Consider the following 14615-nt stretch of genomic DNA (forward strand, 5'->3'; position numbering starts at 1 on the left):
AGCCCTGTATATAAGTATAAAAAGGTCTCCGAGATAAATTTGAACTGAACTTGATTGAACCAAACCGAACCATAGTCTGCTACTGTAGAATGCAATTAAATCAGATCGGATTCGGCACTGATGACTGATTCGGCTTTAGTGATAGACGTGAGCACTCCCCTCTCTCTCTCTACCTCGCGCAATTATTTATGTCTCTGAATTAATGAAACTAAACTCTAGTTTTTACTTATAAAGTTTATTTTAACTACGTTATTCCCTCGCCATACTTGATTTAACACCAACATGTTGCTTAAAGGAAAGCGCGGCTCCATGATCACCCCTAGCATTGTGGCTAATCTTCTGCACACGAATTTTACCTTGCCAAAGGCAGGAACCAATCAGACCTAATGCACTAGTTCCCATTGGTTCCTGCATTTGGCTTAACTAGCCTTCAGCAAGCTTAGCCACTGTGTAGCAGAAAAGCCATCTCTAAGGGGTATCAACGGAGCCGCGCCTTCCTTTAAGTTTTTTAACGCTTAAAGAGCTTAGTCTTTTTATTTTTTGTTTAGGAGCCAAAGCCAAAGAGAACAGCAACAGCAAAGTTTATCCAACACACTAGTGCCTCAAATACTAATCAAACTTGCCAAGAACAACAGAAGTATCCATTAGAAGGTGCAACATCGTCAAACTACTACACTGTTGAATCACATGAAATGGATAGTGTCAATTTAAACAAAACACTGAAGCGAAAAATGAGGATGGTAAATATCAATGGTAGTTAAGTTACAGGGAGACCAGTGGTCCTATATAATTCCTATAAAATCCTATATTTTTGAACTTTTCCTACATTATCCTATATAATTTCATGAAAGGTCCTTCTATATTATTATTATCCTATAACTTCATGAAAGGACCTATAATTTCCTATATTTTAGACTTAGAATTAAGTTTTCGCATAGTTAGCATCAAATAGTTTTTTCTCCTATAAAATAATATAATTCCGGAAAAAAGTTCCTATTTTTATTTTTCCTATTAGGAATTAAATTAGGATTAAACTAAGTTTAATAACAAAAATTGGTGGGACGTTTAAGAATTCCTTGTTTAAAAAATAAGGAAAAACAAGATGGCCCAAGGGCTGGGCCTGGGCCTTAATTCTAATTTTACACGGCTCACGTATCCCCCCCATATAGTTGATCTCCCTAAGGTATTATTAAATTAAATCGTACAACTAAAAAACATTTCTGAAACACAATCGTTATTTTCAAATAACGTCACATTTCAAATATTTTGAATGAAACTAACCGAACCTAACCATCCAGCATAATCTGATGTATCACGCGCTCAAAGTGCGCGAAAATTATCATCTTCTTTCCTTCACTCAAAAAGCCCGCGAAATTTAAACTACCTTTCTTTCCTCTCTCTCCTCTCTGAGCGGGACGCCCCCTCTCCCTTCTTATACCTATATACCAGGCAGGCACGCAGTTCCCTGTCTACGTTGCGCTTTCATTCGTTTCTCTCCGAGCTTCTCTCTCTCTCCAAATCGTGTACGGAGATCGTGTACGCGTCCGGCACAGGGACAGGCGCTTGGGCCCTTTCTTAAATTTTGCCAGAATTAAAATACTGTGTAAAAATAAAAATGATAATTTCAGGTGCTAGAACATCATAAAAGGGGTTTAAGCGTTGACGATTTTGCTCAAGAGTATGAAAGAATACATCAACAGCCTTTAGATCTACAGGGAATTGGATACCTTGATATAATGGAGCTTATTGAACAATTCCCAGAAATCTTTGGACTCATTCATTCCGAAAATCCCAATGAGAATTTTATCATTTACGACTCTCGGCAAGAAGCCTCCTTTGTTAAAGAACTCAATAGAAAGAAGGACATTCCTGAGAATTTAGTTAAAAACATCAAGCGAATTCTGTTAATTCAACCAGAGGGCATAAGTTTTCCAAGCCTCGAAGAAGATTATAAGTTAAATTTTAAAGTCGAGTTGCCTTATTTAACTTTGGGTTATTTCAACGTCGAAAGTTTTATAAAAGAATTGAATTCTTCCGTAGCTGACACTTTTAACATCTTTGAAGGTACGTAATCTTTTGACATTGGTCCCGGTGGTAAAAGGGCTAATCTTTGACAGTTGTTAAATTTAACCTCATCTTTTTTTTCCAGAGAGTGGAACAAAGAAGATTTCGTTGATTCAAGAAGGAGAACAACAACATAGTTTGCCTAAGCGACAGTATAAGGTACCCTCTCCAGGACAGCCCTTAACGCAGCAGCCATCTTTACCAAATATTCCCGAGGATGCTGCCACTATTGAGGATCGTTACGAACAACAGACACTGGACGACCGTCATTTTGATAAATACTTTGAAGTTGTCACTAGTGATGTCACAAGTCCTGGCTTGTTCTACATACAGATTGTAGGAATTGAAATGACAGGGACCTTGGATGTACTTATGGATAAATTAGAGTAAGAAATCATCATTGAATGATCTGAATTTTATTATTAGTTAATTAAAAAAATGACAATTTGATTAATTTATTTTAGAGAAACCTACACCCTTCCTCGTGGTACAGAGTATGTGGTGCCACATAACTGCTTTATAAGGCGCATGCCTTGCGTTGCGCTTTACTGCGGTGAATGGCATAGAGCTAAAATGCTGGGTTTTCCAAATAAAGATCTTGTTGAGGTTTTTATTATTTTATTTCCCAAGTTTTAAACCCAATTTACTGTTAATGCTTTCTGTTTTAAAGGTATTCTACGTTGATTATGGCACAAAATGTTGCGTGAAAAGAGAACAAATACGATTGATCAAGAAAACATTCATGCATTTCAATTCTCAAGCAATTAGAGCCAGACTAGCTGGCTTGAAACCTGTCGATGTAAGTTTTTTCAAAATTAAATTTTTATCCCAAGTTCTTAACCTTTCCCGCAATTTATTTTTTTATTTTATTAGTCACTTGATTTATGGAATCTTGATTCTGGTTATCGTCTTCTGGAATTAACTAAAGAGAGGAAATTGCAATGCAAAGCAATAACTTACGATGTAATTTTAAAAACAAAGTCCTGAAAAACGTCTTTTTCCCAAAAATACTTAGCATTTTATTATATTTCTAGTATGAGAAAGGAATATCCCTTGAATTACACGTTAATGATGATAATGGTTATGACCTTTGTGTCAATGACGTTTTAGTCGATGAAGGTTTCGCGGAACCAAACGACAATGAATTAGTAAGTTGTTAAGTTAACTTACATTGTTAGTATAACTGTGTTCATATTAATACTAGCAGAAGGGGATAATAGAAAAGAAGGATGACCCTCTGTATCCTCTTAATACTTTAGTTATGTAACATGATTCTTCCCAGGCTCATGCACCCTTTTGGTTTGCTCTCCTGCTCATAAAACTTCAGATGGGCATGGCAACGTGCTAGGGTGAATTCTATAACCGTTTGCTACTAAATGCTCAGAAATCAACCGACAAACCTTGATTGTCTTGTCGTCGGATAAAAATGCACAAGTGCATGCATGCGCCTTGGCAAATACTTAAGCGCTAATAGAGTAATGATGAGGGAATTATTTATCGCGTATGTGATTTGGTTTAGTAACCTTTCCCCAAATGTAAAATGATGTTGGGAAGAATGACGTTACACTTACCCCGCTTTATGGTACACTTCTCTCGAAGAGAAGTATTATATACTTCTGATACTAGCCACTTCCATTAGCAATTAATGATGTCTCAAAACTTAATTTTGTGAATTTGTCTACGCAGGAAGAGCTACGTTCTCTCTACAACAGCGAAAACAGTGAATATCAAGTTGAAAGTTATGAAAATCCAACTGCGGAGAATGTTCCATTTGTTCAACAGCCTATTATCAACCACTATTCTACATTGGAGGAGGAAACTCAATCAAATAGAATATCAAAATACACTCCTGGTTTTGATAAAAGTATACTTGAAAAATTGTCGGAAAAGGTTTTAAGGGAGAAGCAAGCGTCGGATTTCTTAGACTGTAGAACTCCTTCCCCTGAACCTGAAACGGAAGAGGCTGAAATCCCGTTTGTAGCGAGAGTTGCTTTTCAACATCCGTCGTTATCTTCGCAACCAACTGCCAATGTTCAACCAAATATTGGTCACGCAACTCCTAATGAACCAATAACTCAAATAGTAGAACCCGAGGCGTCCCACAAGACAACAGCGCAACAAAATTTGACCAATCCCACTATGAATGCCATAAACGGAGATTCTCAAGAAGCGTCGTCTTGCGTTACCTCAAGAAGATACGTCAAAAAGTATGTTGTAATGTTAAATCGCGTTATTCAGTATTTCCTTCTCAAAATAAATTTGCATTGCAGAGTCAAACTTCCGATGAATTGTAACGGCCATTTCATAAATTACAATTCTAAATTATTTTTGACATCTGGCGACATTTCTCACTTTATCTATGGATCTAATGTATTGTTGAAAATGGTAAAAGCCTTGCCTAAATTATAGTTACGGAATTATAGAAACCCTGCATGATTAGTTGAAATTTAAATCCAAGTTTCATTGTCTTAGGTTCACCGACTGATCAAGTTTCAAGATCTTGAAATGATAAGAATCACGAGAAATGAGTGCCCAGCTTTGTTTGATGAACTTGCACAGTATGGCTTAAACATTTATCTACTATTTATTTACTCAATTTTCACTATAATATTTGAATGAAATTCTAATCTATTTTTATTTAGATATAAAGTCCGTGGCTTTGAAGATACGTCGACGCAATATTGTTGCGTGGTAACGTTAGTCCCGCTTGAAAGCTGTATTAAAGCGCTGGAAAAAGTACACACTAACCGTGAAGAACCAAAGCTAGCCTTACAAGATGCTTTAGATAATTTCGACCCGTTAGATCCATGCTGGATGGTAAGGTTAAGGTAAAAAAATTAACTTTCCCCGAAATTAATGTTAATTTTAAACCATCAGCAGACCAAAAATGACACTTCAAAGGAACAGAATGAAATTGAAACGCCAGAATTCATTCAAGAGCAATTTCTAAAACTTAGCGCAGAAAGGTATATTTTTCATGGTTTATGCTAACTCATTTTTGCAAACTTTCATTAATCTTGAGAGGAATTTTAATTATTTTTAGAAAGGTAATTGCTAAACGGCTTTTCGAAGAAGACTACAGTCTTGAAACACATTTGGAATACCAATCAGTCACTGAAAAGTTTCGGTATTACCATGAATTGTGTCAAACAATTGAAACTGCGCAAAGTGAAAAACTCCTTAAATCAATTGAAGAACTTTCCCTGAAAAATGAAGCTTATAGTAATATTTCGAATGAACGTCATAGGAATGTAAGGTCTGTTGAAGCTGCAGCTCCAATTTCTGCCTTCCAAACTCCCGTAAGTTCTACTCAAGTGAGAAATATGATCTCGGCAGCTACCAATAACAATTTTACGGGCATTCCTTTATCCGCTAACGTGACAAATCCTTATATTTTCTATCCTAACTCGTTGAGCCAACCAAATATGATCTTCCCCAATATGCAGTATATGCAACAGTACCTTTATCAGCAAGACGGGGCTCCTCCGTTTCAAAGCGAAACATTGTTCAATAACAATGTGGCTTTTCCACAAGGTTTCTTCAGCCCACTAAATAAACATCCGTGAGAAAAACAAAATTCAGGGGGAATATATTTCTTTTCTTTTCTTTTAATTGTTATGGCTATGAAAGTGAAGGTCATATATTCTATAAATGTTTTATTTTGTTTGACCAAGAAATGTCAAATGTGTTCAATTTGAAATAAAAGAGTCTAATGCGTAATAAAGTCACATCATTTATATCATGCTCTTCTTTATTCTATGCTTACAGTGTTCTGTTCGTATGGATCCCGGATAAGTCAGGGATTTGGAAAATATTGGAATAAGTCAGGGATTTAAAAGTTTTTTCCTAAAAAGTCTGTGATAGGTCAGCGATTTCATTTGGTACATCAAACCACGAAGGGGGGCTCTGGTAAACACCTTAAAATTAGAGGTGTGCGGGTAGTGATTTTTCAATTTCGAATCGGGTTCGGGTAATCAAAAATATTGTTTTCGGGTATCGGGGCGGGTACCCGAATTTTTGTCGGGTATTCGGGTAATTAGGCTAAGCCGAAAAATGGTTGTCGGGTAATAGTCAGGTATTAAAAGTTAAGACTAATAGTTATCGGGGTGGGTACCCAAATGTTTTTCGGATAATTAGGGTTAAATAAATAGATACTTCCTTCAAAAATTCCCTTCAGTACAATATTTTTACAGTTATATCTGAATTGAAGTCAATTCTAGGTGTTATAGGGACTTGGCAATTGGGGCTTAACTCCGCCCCCAACGCCATTATGGTATGTTTTTTTACACAATGAAAGCTATATAAGCCCCCTCCTCCTGGTATGTTTATGTTAAGGTAGCCCGACGTTTCATGACGTAGTAATGCCAAGTCCCTATTTCAACACAGAATACTGGCAAGGGGATGATATAGGTGTGTCGCGCTGTGTGCGGTGATTCTAGTCTTTCTCGGAAAGAAACTATCACCTTATGTGAACCATATTTCACCTTCAAACAGTGTTTCTGGGCATTTCGTCAATCCGATTATTTTTAAACTGGACCTCTGATTCCTATTTTTCTACCCGCGAATAACCCGACAACCTGTTTCGGCTTGACACGGGTAATGGGGGGAGTATTTTTTACTACCCGAGTAGTTTCGAATTGTTGGAAAAGTCATTGTCGGGTATCGGGGCCTTTATAATTATCCGAACATTTGTGTCAAGGTCACATTATTTACATCCCCGTATCTCTGGTAGAACCAGAGTTCCGAGCCTCCAAAATTTAGTTTAATGCATTTCCTATGGAGGGGTTTGTTTCTTTACGTTTTGCTTAAGTACTCGGCCCCAGTTTGTCGTAGCCCAAAGTTTTTAGTATGGTTAGATGGGGGACAAATTGGGCTATAACATACTCAAAGGACATCCGCGTATTTCTACTAGAAAAAGAGTTACGAGCCTGCAAAGTTTATTTTCAAAAATCAAAAGTAACCTCCTAACAATAAGTGAGACAAAAAATAAGTTGACGACGATATTGAGGTAGCCTCAAGTTTAAAGTATCCTTGTATGGGGAGCAAAGAGTACTATAACATATCCAAAGGAGATCCCCGTATCTCTAGTAGAACGAGAGTTATGAGCCTACAAAGTTCAGTGCTAAAATCATAAGTAACATAGCTAATAAAGGTGAGAAGATACCATACGTTGACGAACATTTTGCTTAATATCTCGGCCCCTGTTTGTCGTAGCCCTATGTTCTTGGTATGGTTGGATGGGGGACAAATTGGACTATAACATACTCAGAGGACATCCCCCTATGTCTATAACAACCAGAGTTACGAGACTCTAAAGTTGGGTGTGACGCTATTTTTATGGCATATTTTTGAATATTTCGCTTAATTTCTCGGCCCCTATATGACGCAACCCCAAACCTTTGGTATAGTAGGATGGGGGACAAATTGGGCTATAACATACTCAAACGACATCCCCGTATCTCTAGTAGAAACAGAGTTACGAGCCTGCAAAGTATAGTCTAAAGCATTTCCTATGGAGGAGTTTGTTTCTTTACGGTTTGCTTAAGTACCTGGCCCTTGTTTGTCGTAGCCCAAAGTTTTTAGTATGGTTAGATGGGGGGCAAATTGGGCTATAACATACTCAAAGGACATACCCGTATCTCTACTAGAACCAGAGTTCCGAGCCTGCAAAGTTGGGTCTAATGCATTTCCTATGGAGGGGTTTGTTTGTTCACGTTTTGCTTAAATATTTGGCCTGTATTTTCGATCAAAAATAAGAACATATCTGTAGTGCAGTGGTTATTACATCCGCCTCACTCCCGGAAGTCTACAGGTTCGAAACCGCGAAGTTTTTTTTTTTTTTGCTTGGGATATGTAAAGACCTTTATAATTATCCGAACATTTGTGTCAAGGTCACATTATTTACATCCCCGTAACTCTACTAGACCCAGAGTAACGAGGCCGCAAAGTTGGGTCTAATGCAATTCCTATGGATGGTTTGTTTGTTTACGTTTTGCTTAATTACTTGGCCCCTGTTTGTCGTAGCCCTAAGTTTATAGTATGGTTGGATGGGGGACAAATTGATCTATAACATACTCAAAGGACATCCCCGTATCACTACTAGAACCAGAGTTACGAGCCTCCAAAATTGGGTCAAACGCTTTTCCTATGGAGGGGTTGTTCGTTTACGTTTTGCTTAATTACTTGGCCCATGTTTGTCGTAGCCCTACGTTTTTAGTATGGTCAGATGGGGGACAAATTGGGCTATAACATACTCAAAGGACATCCCCGTATCACTACTAGAACCAGAGTTACGAGCCTCCAAAATTGGGTCAAACGCTTTTCCTATGGAGGGGTTGTTCGTTTACGTTTTGCTTAATTACTTGGCCCATGTTTGTCGTAGCCCTACGTTTTTAGTATGGTCAGATGGGGGACAAATTGCACTATAACATTCTCAAAGGACATCCCCTTATCTCTACTAGAACCAGAGTTACGAGCCTCCAAAGTTGGGTCTAATGCTATTCCTATGGAAGGAGTTGTTTCTTTACTTTTTCCTTAATTACTCGGCCCTGTATTCTCGGTCACCCATAATAACATATCTGTAGTGTAGTGGTTAACACATCCGCCTCACTCACGGAAGGCCACAGGTTCGAAACCGCGAAGTTTTTTTTTTCGCTTGGGATATGTAAAGACCTTTATAATTATCCGAACATTTGTGTCAAGGTCACATTTAGTGATGCCGCGAATATTGATTTTGCCGAATACCGAATACCGAATATTCGGCCATGCTCTCGGCCGAAGCACCGAATATTCGGCCACCGAATATTCGGGCGTGAGATATGTGCAACTCGCGCGAAACCGGTTATGAGCTGTAACCCGTTCCGCGAAATACGTCCATCCCCCGCACGGACCGCAATGGGACAGGTCTCATCATTGAAGAAGAAGGGTATGGAATGGTGAGGTGAATAGGCAGACGGCTACGCGAAATATAGGGTCACGTGGCAAAAATCTCCTCTCCTCTCGGCACTAGCTGTAACGCGATTACTGCTCTGCGCAATATTGGCGCGCAAGCAGAGAGCAGTGTTGTTCTTAGCAGTTTTGGGAATGTACTTTTAACTTTCACCCCCCATCGCGCCATCTAAGATACAAAATATCTTAAATATAATTATAAGATTATTTTTTATATTAATTTATGGAATATAATTTATTTTATTCTAATTGTTTTATATAATATTATTTAATATACATTATTTACCACGATAATTTATACTTCTGTTCATGTTCAGATGTTATAGTGTAAAAGGTCAAAGCTAAGGCTCAGTGAAATTCTATATTATATCTTGTAGTCACTTAGAAAACGGGAACATCAAAAGTCGAAAGCGTTAAGGAATGCTTAACCTCTCTACTCCGATAGCAGTAACACGTTTAGTCGTTTCCCCCGGACCCCCACTCAAGTTTCGCGCCACTCTGCAAAAAAACAATTCCAGGGAAAGTGTTCAAAGGGTACAAAAGAACGATGGGTGATTGGCTCATTTTTCCTTTTGGCTTTTTTGCCAGAGACTTATTTTTTTTAAAAAAGGAAGTGAGTTGAAAAATAAAACAAGGTGTCCGCCAGATTAAGTTCGTCCAAAAAAAAAGAATCAACTTTTTTAAATACTGAGAGATTAATTTCCTCGTCGTTATTCAAAAAAGTGCAAAATCGTCCCCCAAAAAAATTAAAAAATACTTCCCATTCTAGAAATTTCAAAAAGTACTAAATAACCTACCAAAAATACAAAATGTATTTATCGTACTCGAAAATTGAAAATGTACTAAAAAAGTACATTTGTACTACCAAGAACAACACTGGCAGAGAGAGGGATACACTGTTTAGATCCGCTCTCTACCGCCCCTGCTACAGCGCGCCTGCGCGGAAGCTTTCAACGTTGGTGATAAACTCGGGAAGGAGGGAATGAAAAGGGGGAAGTTACGATTTTTCAACGCGCTCTCTTTAACACTATAGGACCCGTCTATAGCGTCTTTAGGTTTTTGGTTCATTTGCGAGTAGATCGTGTCACTATATGCTTTTTTTTATTCATCACAACTTACCACTGGTAGATTATAAATATTAAAGTAAAAATTGTTATTGAAATAAATAATTTTTCCGTTTTTTCTTTCATGATTGGAGATTCGGTATTCGGCCGAATATTACGAAATATTCGGCCGAATACCGAATACGAAAAAAATGGCCGAATAGGCCGAATACCGAATAGTAACCGAATATTCGTGGCATCACTAGTCACATTATTTACATCCCCGTATCTCTGGTAGAACCAGAGTTCCGAGCCTCCAAAATTTAGTTTAATGCATTTCCTATGGAGGGGTTTGTTTCTTTACGTTTTGCTTAAGTACTCGGCCCCAGTTTGTCGTAGCCCAAAGTTTTTAGTATGGTTAGATGGGGGACAAATTGGGCTATAACATACTCAAAGGACATCCGCGTATTTCTACTAGAAAAAGAGTTACGAGCCTGCAAAGTTTATTTTCAAAAATCAAAAGTAACCTCCTAACAATAAGTTAGACAAAAAATAAGTTGACGACGATATTGAGGTAGCCTCAAGTTTAAAGTATCCTTGTATGGGGAGCAAAGAGGACTATAACATATCCAAAGGAGATCCCCGTATCTCTAATAGAACGAGAGTTATGAGCCTACAAAGTTCAGTGTTAAAATCATAAGTAACATAATAACAATAAGTGAGACGATACCATACGTTGACGAACATTTTGCTTAATATCTCGGCCCCTGTTTGTCGTAGCCCTACGTTTTTAGTGTGGTTGGATTGGGGACAAATTGGACTATAACATACTCAAAGGACATCCCCGTATCTCTAGTAGAACCAGAGTTACGAGGCTCTAAAGTTGGGTGTGACGCTATTTCTATGGCATGTTTAACTCTATTTGCTTTTGATAAACCTGCACCCATACAATCAGTGTAGATTCGTCATCTTCGATTACCAACGAGTCTAACTTGAATTTCACTATTTAGCGGAAAATAATTAATTAATTAGGCCTAGTAATTATTTTAATAGCGAACCACTAATCCATTATTTACACAATGAAATCGGTTTTCAAAATCACGCCCAAGTAACCACGCTTCTCGAAAGGTTTTGAAATTGACGGGGACACAACAAACCAGCCTGGGAAATAAGGCGGTGGCACAGGGCAAATGACCAGTTTAAAAATTGCCTGGACCAGTTTAAAAATTAAATCGGAGGGGGGTCAGTGGTCCACAGGACCACTAAGAAAATTCAAGGGTTTCCAGAGTCCAGACATTAGGTAATATATTGTAATTATCCACATCTTCAATTTAGCAGACGACGCGGCCTGGTCAGTGGTCATGAACCAGTTTATTTATTCCAGGATAAAAAAAAACTTCGCGGTCTCGAACCTGTGGCCTTCCGGGAGTGAGGCGGAAGTGATAACCACTACACTACAGTTATTGTCTTATATTTGATCGAAAATACAGGGCCAAGTAATTAAGCAAAACGTGAACAAACAAACGCCTCCATAGGAAATGCATTAGACTATACTTTGCAGGCTCGTAACTCTGTTTCTACTGGAGATACGGGGATGTCCTTTGAGTATGTTATAGTCCAATTTGTCCCCCATCCTACTATACCAAAGGTTTGGGGTTGCGTCAAACAGGGGCCGAGAAATTAAGCGAAATATTCAAAAACATGCCATAAAAATAGCGTCACACCCAACTTTAGAGGCTCTTAACTCAGGTTCTACTATAGACAAAGGGGGATGTCCTTTGAGTATGTTATAGTCCAATTTGTCCCCCATCCAACCATACTAAGAACATAGGGCTACGACAAACAGGGGCCGAGATATTAAGCAAAATGTTCGTCAACGTATGGTATCGTCTCACTTATTGTTATTATAGTACTTATGAGAATTGATTTTAAAATAAGTGCTGCTACTTCATGGTAGTACTTATGATTTTAACACTGAACTTTGGAGGCTCATAACTCTCGTTCTACTAGAGATACGGGGATCTCCTTTGGATATGTTATAGTACTCTTTGCTCCCCATACAAGGATACTTTAAACTTGAGGCTACCTCAATATCATCGTCAACTTATTTATTGTCTTACTTATTCTGAGAAGGTTACTTTTGATTTTTGAATATAAACTTTGCAGGCTCGTAACTCTGTTTCTACTAGAGATACGGGGATGTCCTTAGGATATGTTATAGTCAAATTTTTCCCCCATCTAACCGTACTAAAAACTTTGGGCTACGACAAACAGGGGCCGAGTACTTCAGCAAAACGTAAAGAAACAAACCCCTCCATAGGAAATGAGTTAGACTTTACTTTGCAGGCTCGTAACTCTGCTTCTACTGGAGATACGTTTTTAGTGCCACCTCTTGCGCTTTCGCTTAAGTAAAAAAAAATAACCGAAAAGTAAACTTAAATTGATTAGTACAACACTACAAACTTGCCGGGAGTGTAGCGCACTCCTGTAAGCCAAGCTACTGGGCGGCATGGTTTGAGGGAATAAGACACATGTCGGCGATCCTACCCTATAGGTGCCGACTGCCCCGTGTCCGCCGGAGTTGACTTGACCCCCACACCCCCTCCGTCAACTCCCAAGTAAACCTCAATTCCTGGGATTGCAAAGCCCTCTGGCGCCATAATGGTAGTTGGTTCCCCGCAAACAATTACACCTTCTTTACTTTCGACTGCGCCAGGACGCTTTTCGTACACCCTGAACTTGGGTACGTTGTTCGTGGCTTTGGCGGTTGCTTTGCATCCTTGCGACTTGCACGACCAATAAGCAATTGCAGGTTCCACCTTTTTCGTCACGTGGAATATATGGTTGAGGATCATCAACCACATGACGGGTTTTAGCGAGCTGATATTCCATATCTAAAATGAAAGCCTTGTAACAAGGATTAAGTTACCTTCATTTGCCTCGGGTCAGTGGGTCAGCCTGCCTAGTGAAACATCCAGGAGATACCAGCTCCGGATGATTTTAAAATTCAAATTAGGTTCAGATTTTAAGGATAATTTTAAAATAAGCCCCTCCGACCAATCGCGTAACGCCCTGCCTTCTTGTTAACAAAATTCTCGTGGCACGCATGCTCCGTGTCGATTGAAATTTATCACGAGATTTAATGAAATTAGGCGCGCGACGTGACAATCGTGGCGCGAGACATGGAGCGTGCCACGAGAATTTTGTTAACAAAAAGGCAGGGCGTTGCGCGATTGGTCGGAAGTCCTTGTTTCAAATTATCCTTAAAACCTGAACCTAATTTGAATTTTAAAATCATTCGGAGCTGGTATTTCCTGAATGTTTGACCATTGCAGACTGCTCTTATAATTAGTAGAAGAATCGATAAAAAATGACTTGATTTTCTTCTTCACCCTCCCTTTAACTAAGCTTTTTGGAAATATTTTGGATGGTTATAAAAAAGCACATAGTTCTAAAGCTCAATCAGTGGCAAACGATATTCATAAAAGCAGAAGGGGATAATAGAAGAAGGATGACACTCTGTATCCTCTTAATACTTCAGTTATGTAACGTCATTCTTCCCAGGTTCACCCTTTAAGTTTGCTTTCCCGCTCATCAAACTACAAATGGGCATCGCACCGTAAGATGAATTCTATAATTTTTTGACGTTAAATACCCAGCAATCAACCCACAAACCTTGTCTTGACGAAGGACAAAAATCCGCAAACGCGTTTTGCCAAATATTTAAGCGCTAATAGAGAAATGATGAGGGAACTATTTATCGCGTATGTGATTCGGTTTAGTAACCTTGCTCTAAATGTTCCGATGTTGGGAAGAATGACGTTACACATACCCCGCTTTGTGGTATACTTCTCTCGAAGAGAAGTATTATATACTTCTGATAAAAGCTAAAAACGGAAATGAACTTTGACTTTCAAGTCGAGCAAAGAATTTCCAAGTGGAAAAGAAGAAAGAATCTCTTTTTAAATTAAATTAAATTGGTAAATTAAGACAAATAATAGTCCGTTGGGCGGGGGGGGGGGGGTTAAATAAATGTGATGTGGTTTTCAGGGGGGGGGGGTTAAATAAATGTGACGTGGTTTTCAGGGGAGGGGTCTTAGAAAACGTGACCAAGTGTGATCAGGGGGGACGGGGGGTCAGAAAATGTCATTTTTTTGCGTGACGAAGTTTATGGACGGTCCCAAAGACCCCTCTCCCTCCCTAATAATTATCCTGTGATTTCAAATTTGATACCATTTTTGATGCCTGCTAAATGACCATTATAAATCGCTGAATTTCCTTACAAAATTCTAACACGACTGACCCACTGACCCGAGGCAAATGAAGGTAACTTAATCCTTGTTACAAGGCTTTCATTTTAGATATGGAATATCAGCTCGCCAAAACCCGTCATGTGGTTGATGATCCTCAACCATATATTCCACGTGACGAAAAAGGTGGGACCTGCAATTGCTTATTGGTCGTGCAAGTCGCAAGGATGCGAAGCAACCGCCAAAGCCACGAACAACGTACCCGAGTTCAGGGTGTACGAAAAGCGTCTTGGCGCAGTCGAAAGTAAAG

The 14615-nt window shown here is 38.8% G+C and overlaps 1 protein-coding gene across 2 annotated transcripts; it reads left to right on the forward strand.

Annotated features, from left to right (window-relative positions):
* Positions 1-5792, forward strand: LOC149597289 (uncharacterized). 2 transcript variants are annotated; one of them, XM_089860961.1, is made up of 14 exons: positions 1-147; positions 549-740; positions 1629-2064; positions 2150-2450; positions 2529-2670; positions 2735-2863; positions 2938-3027; positions 3099-3212; positions 3751-4271; positions 4335-4449; positions 4537-4622; positions 4707-4881; positions 4942-5030; positions 5108-5792. In XM_089860961.1, the coding sequence occupies exons 1-14, from the start codon at positions 121-123 to the stop codon at positions 5628-5630; spliced, it is 2940 nt and encodes a 979-aa protein (XP_089717087.1). In that variant the 5' UTR covers positions 1-120; the 3' UTR covers positions 5631-5792. The 2 variants fall into 2 exon arrangements, with proteins under 2 accessions (XP_089717087.1, XP_089717088.1); XM_089860962.1 differs by having other exon boundaries at positions 4945-5030.
* Positions 5793-14615: the final 8823 nt, after the last annotated feature.

This window comes from Phalangium opilio, unplaced genomic scaffold (genome assembly GCF_054372755.1).
Source record: "Phalangium opilio isolate 3A_F unplaced genomic scaffold, DU_Popi_V2 ptg000362l_1, whole genome shotgun sequence".
In the NCBI taxonomy this organism is placed as follows: Eukaryota; Metazoa; Arthropoda; class Arachnida; order Opiliones; family Phalangiidae; genus Phalangium; species Phalangium opilio.

Excerpts from the sequence above, each read along its gene's own strand:
- LOC149597289 (XM_089860961.1), top strand. The coding sequence starts at position 121 with ATGACTGATTCGGCTTTAGTGATAGAC. Across the intron at positions 4,272-4,334 it reads TCAAGAAGATACGTCAAAAA|AGTCAAACTTCCGATGAATT; the intron begins GTATGTTGTAAT and ends TTTGCATTGCAG. Across the intron at positions 4,882-4,941 it reads CGTTAGATCCATGCTGGATG|CAGACCAAAAATGACACTTC; the intron begins GTAAGGTTAAGG and ends TTAAACCATCAG.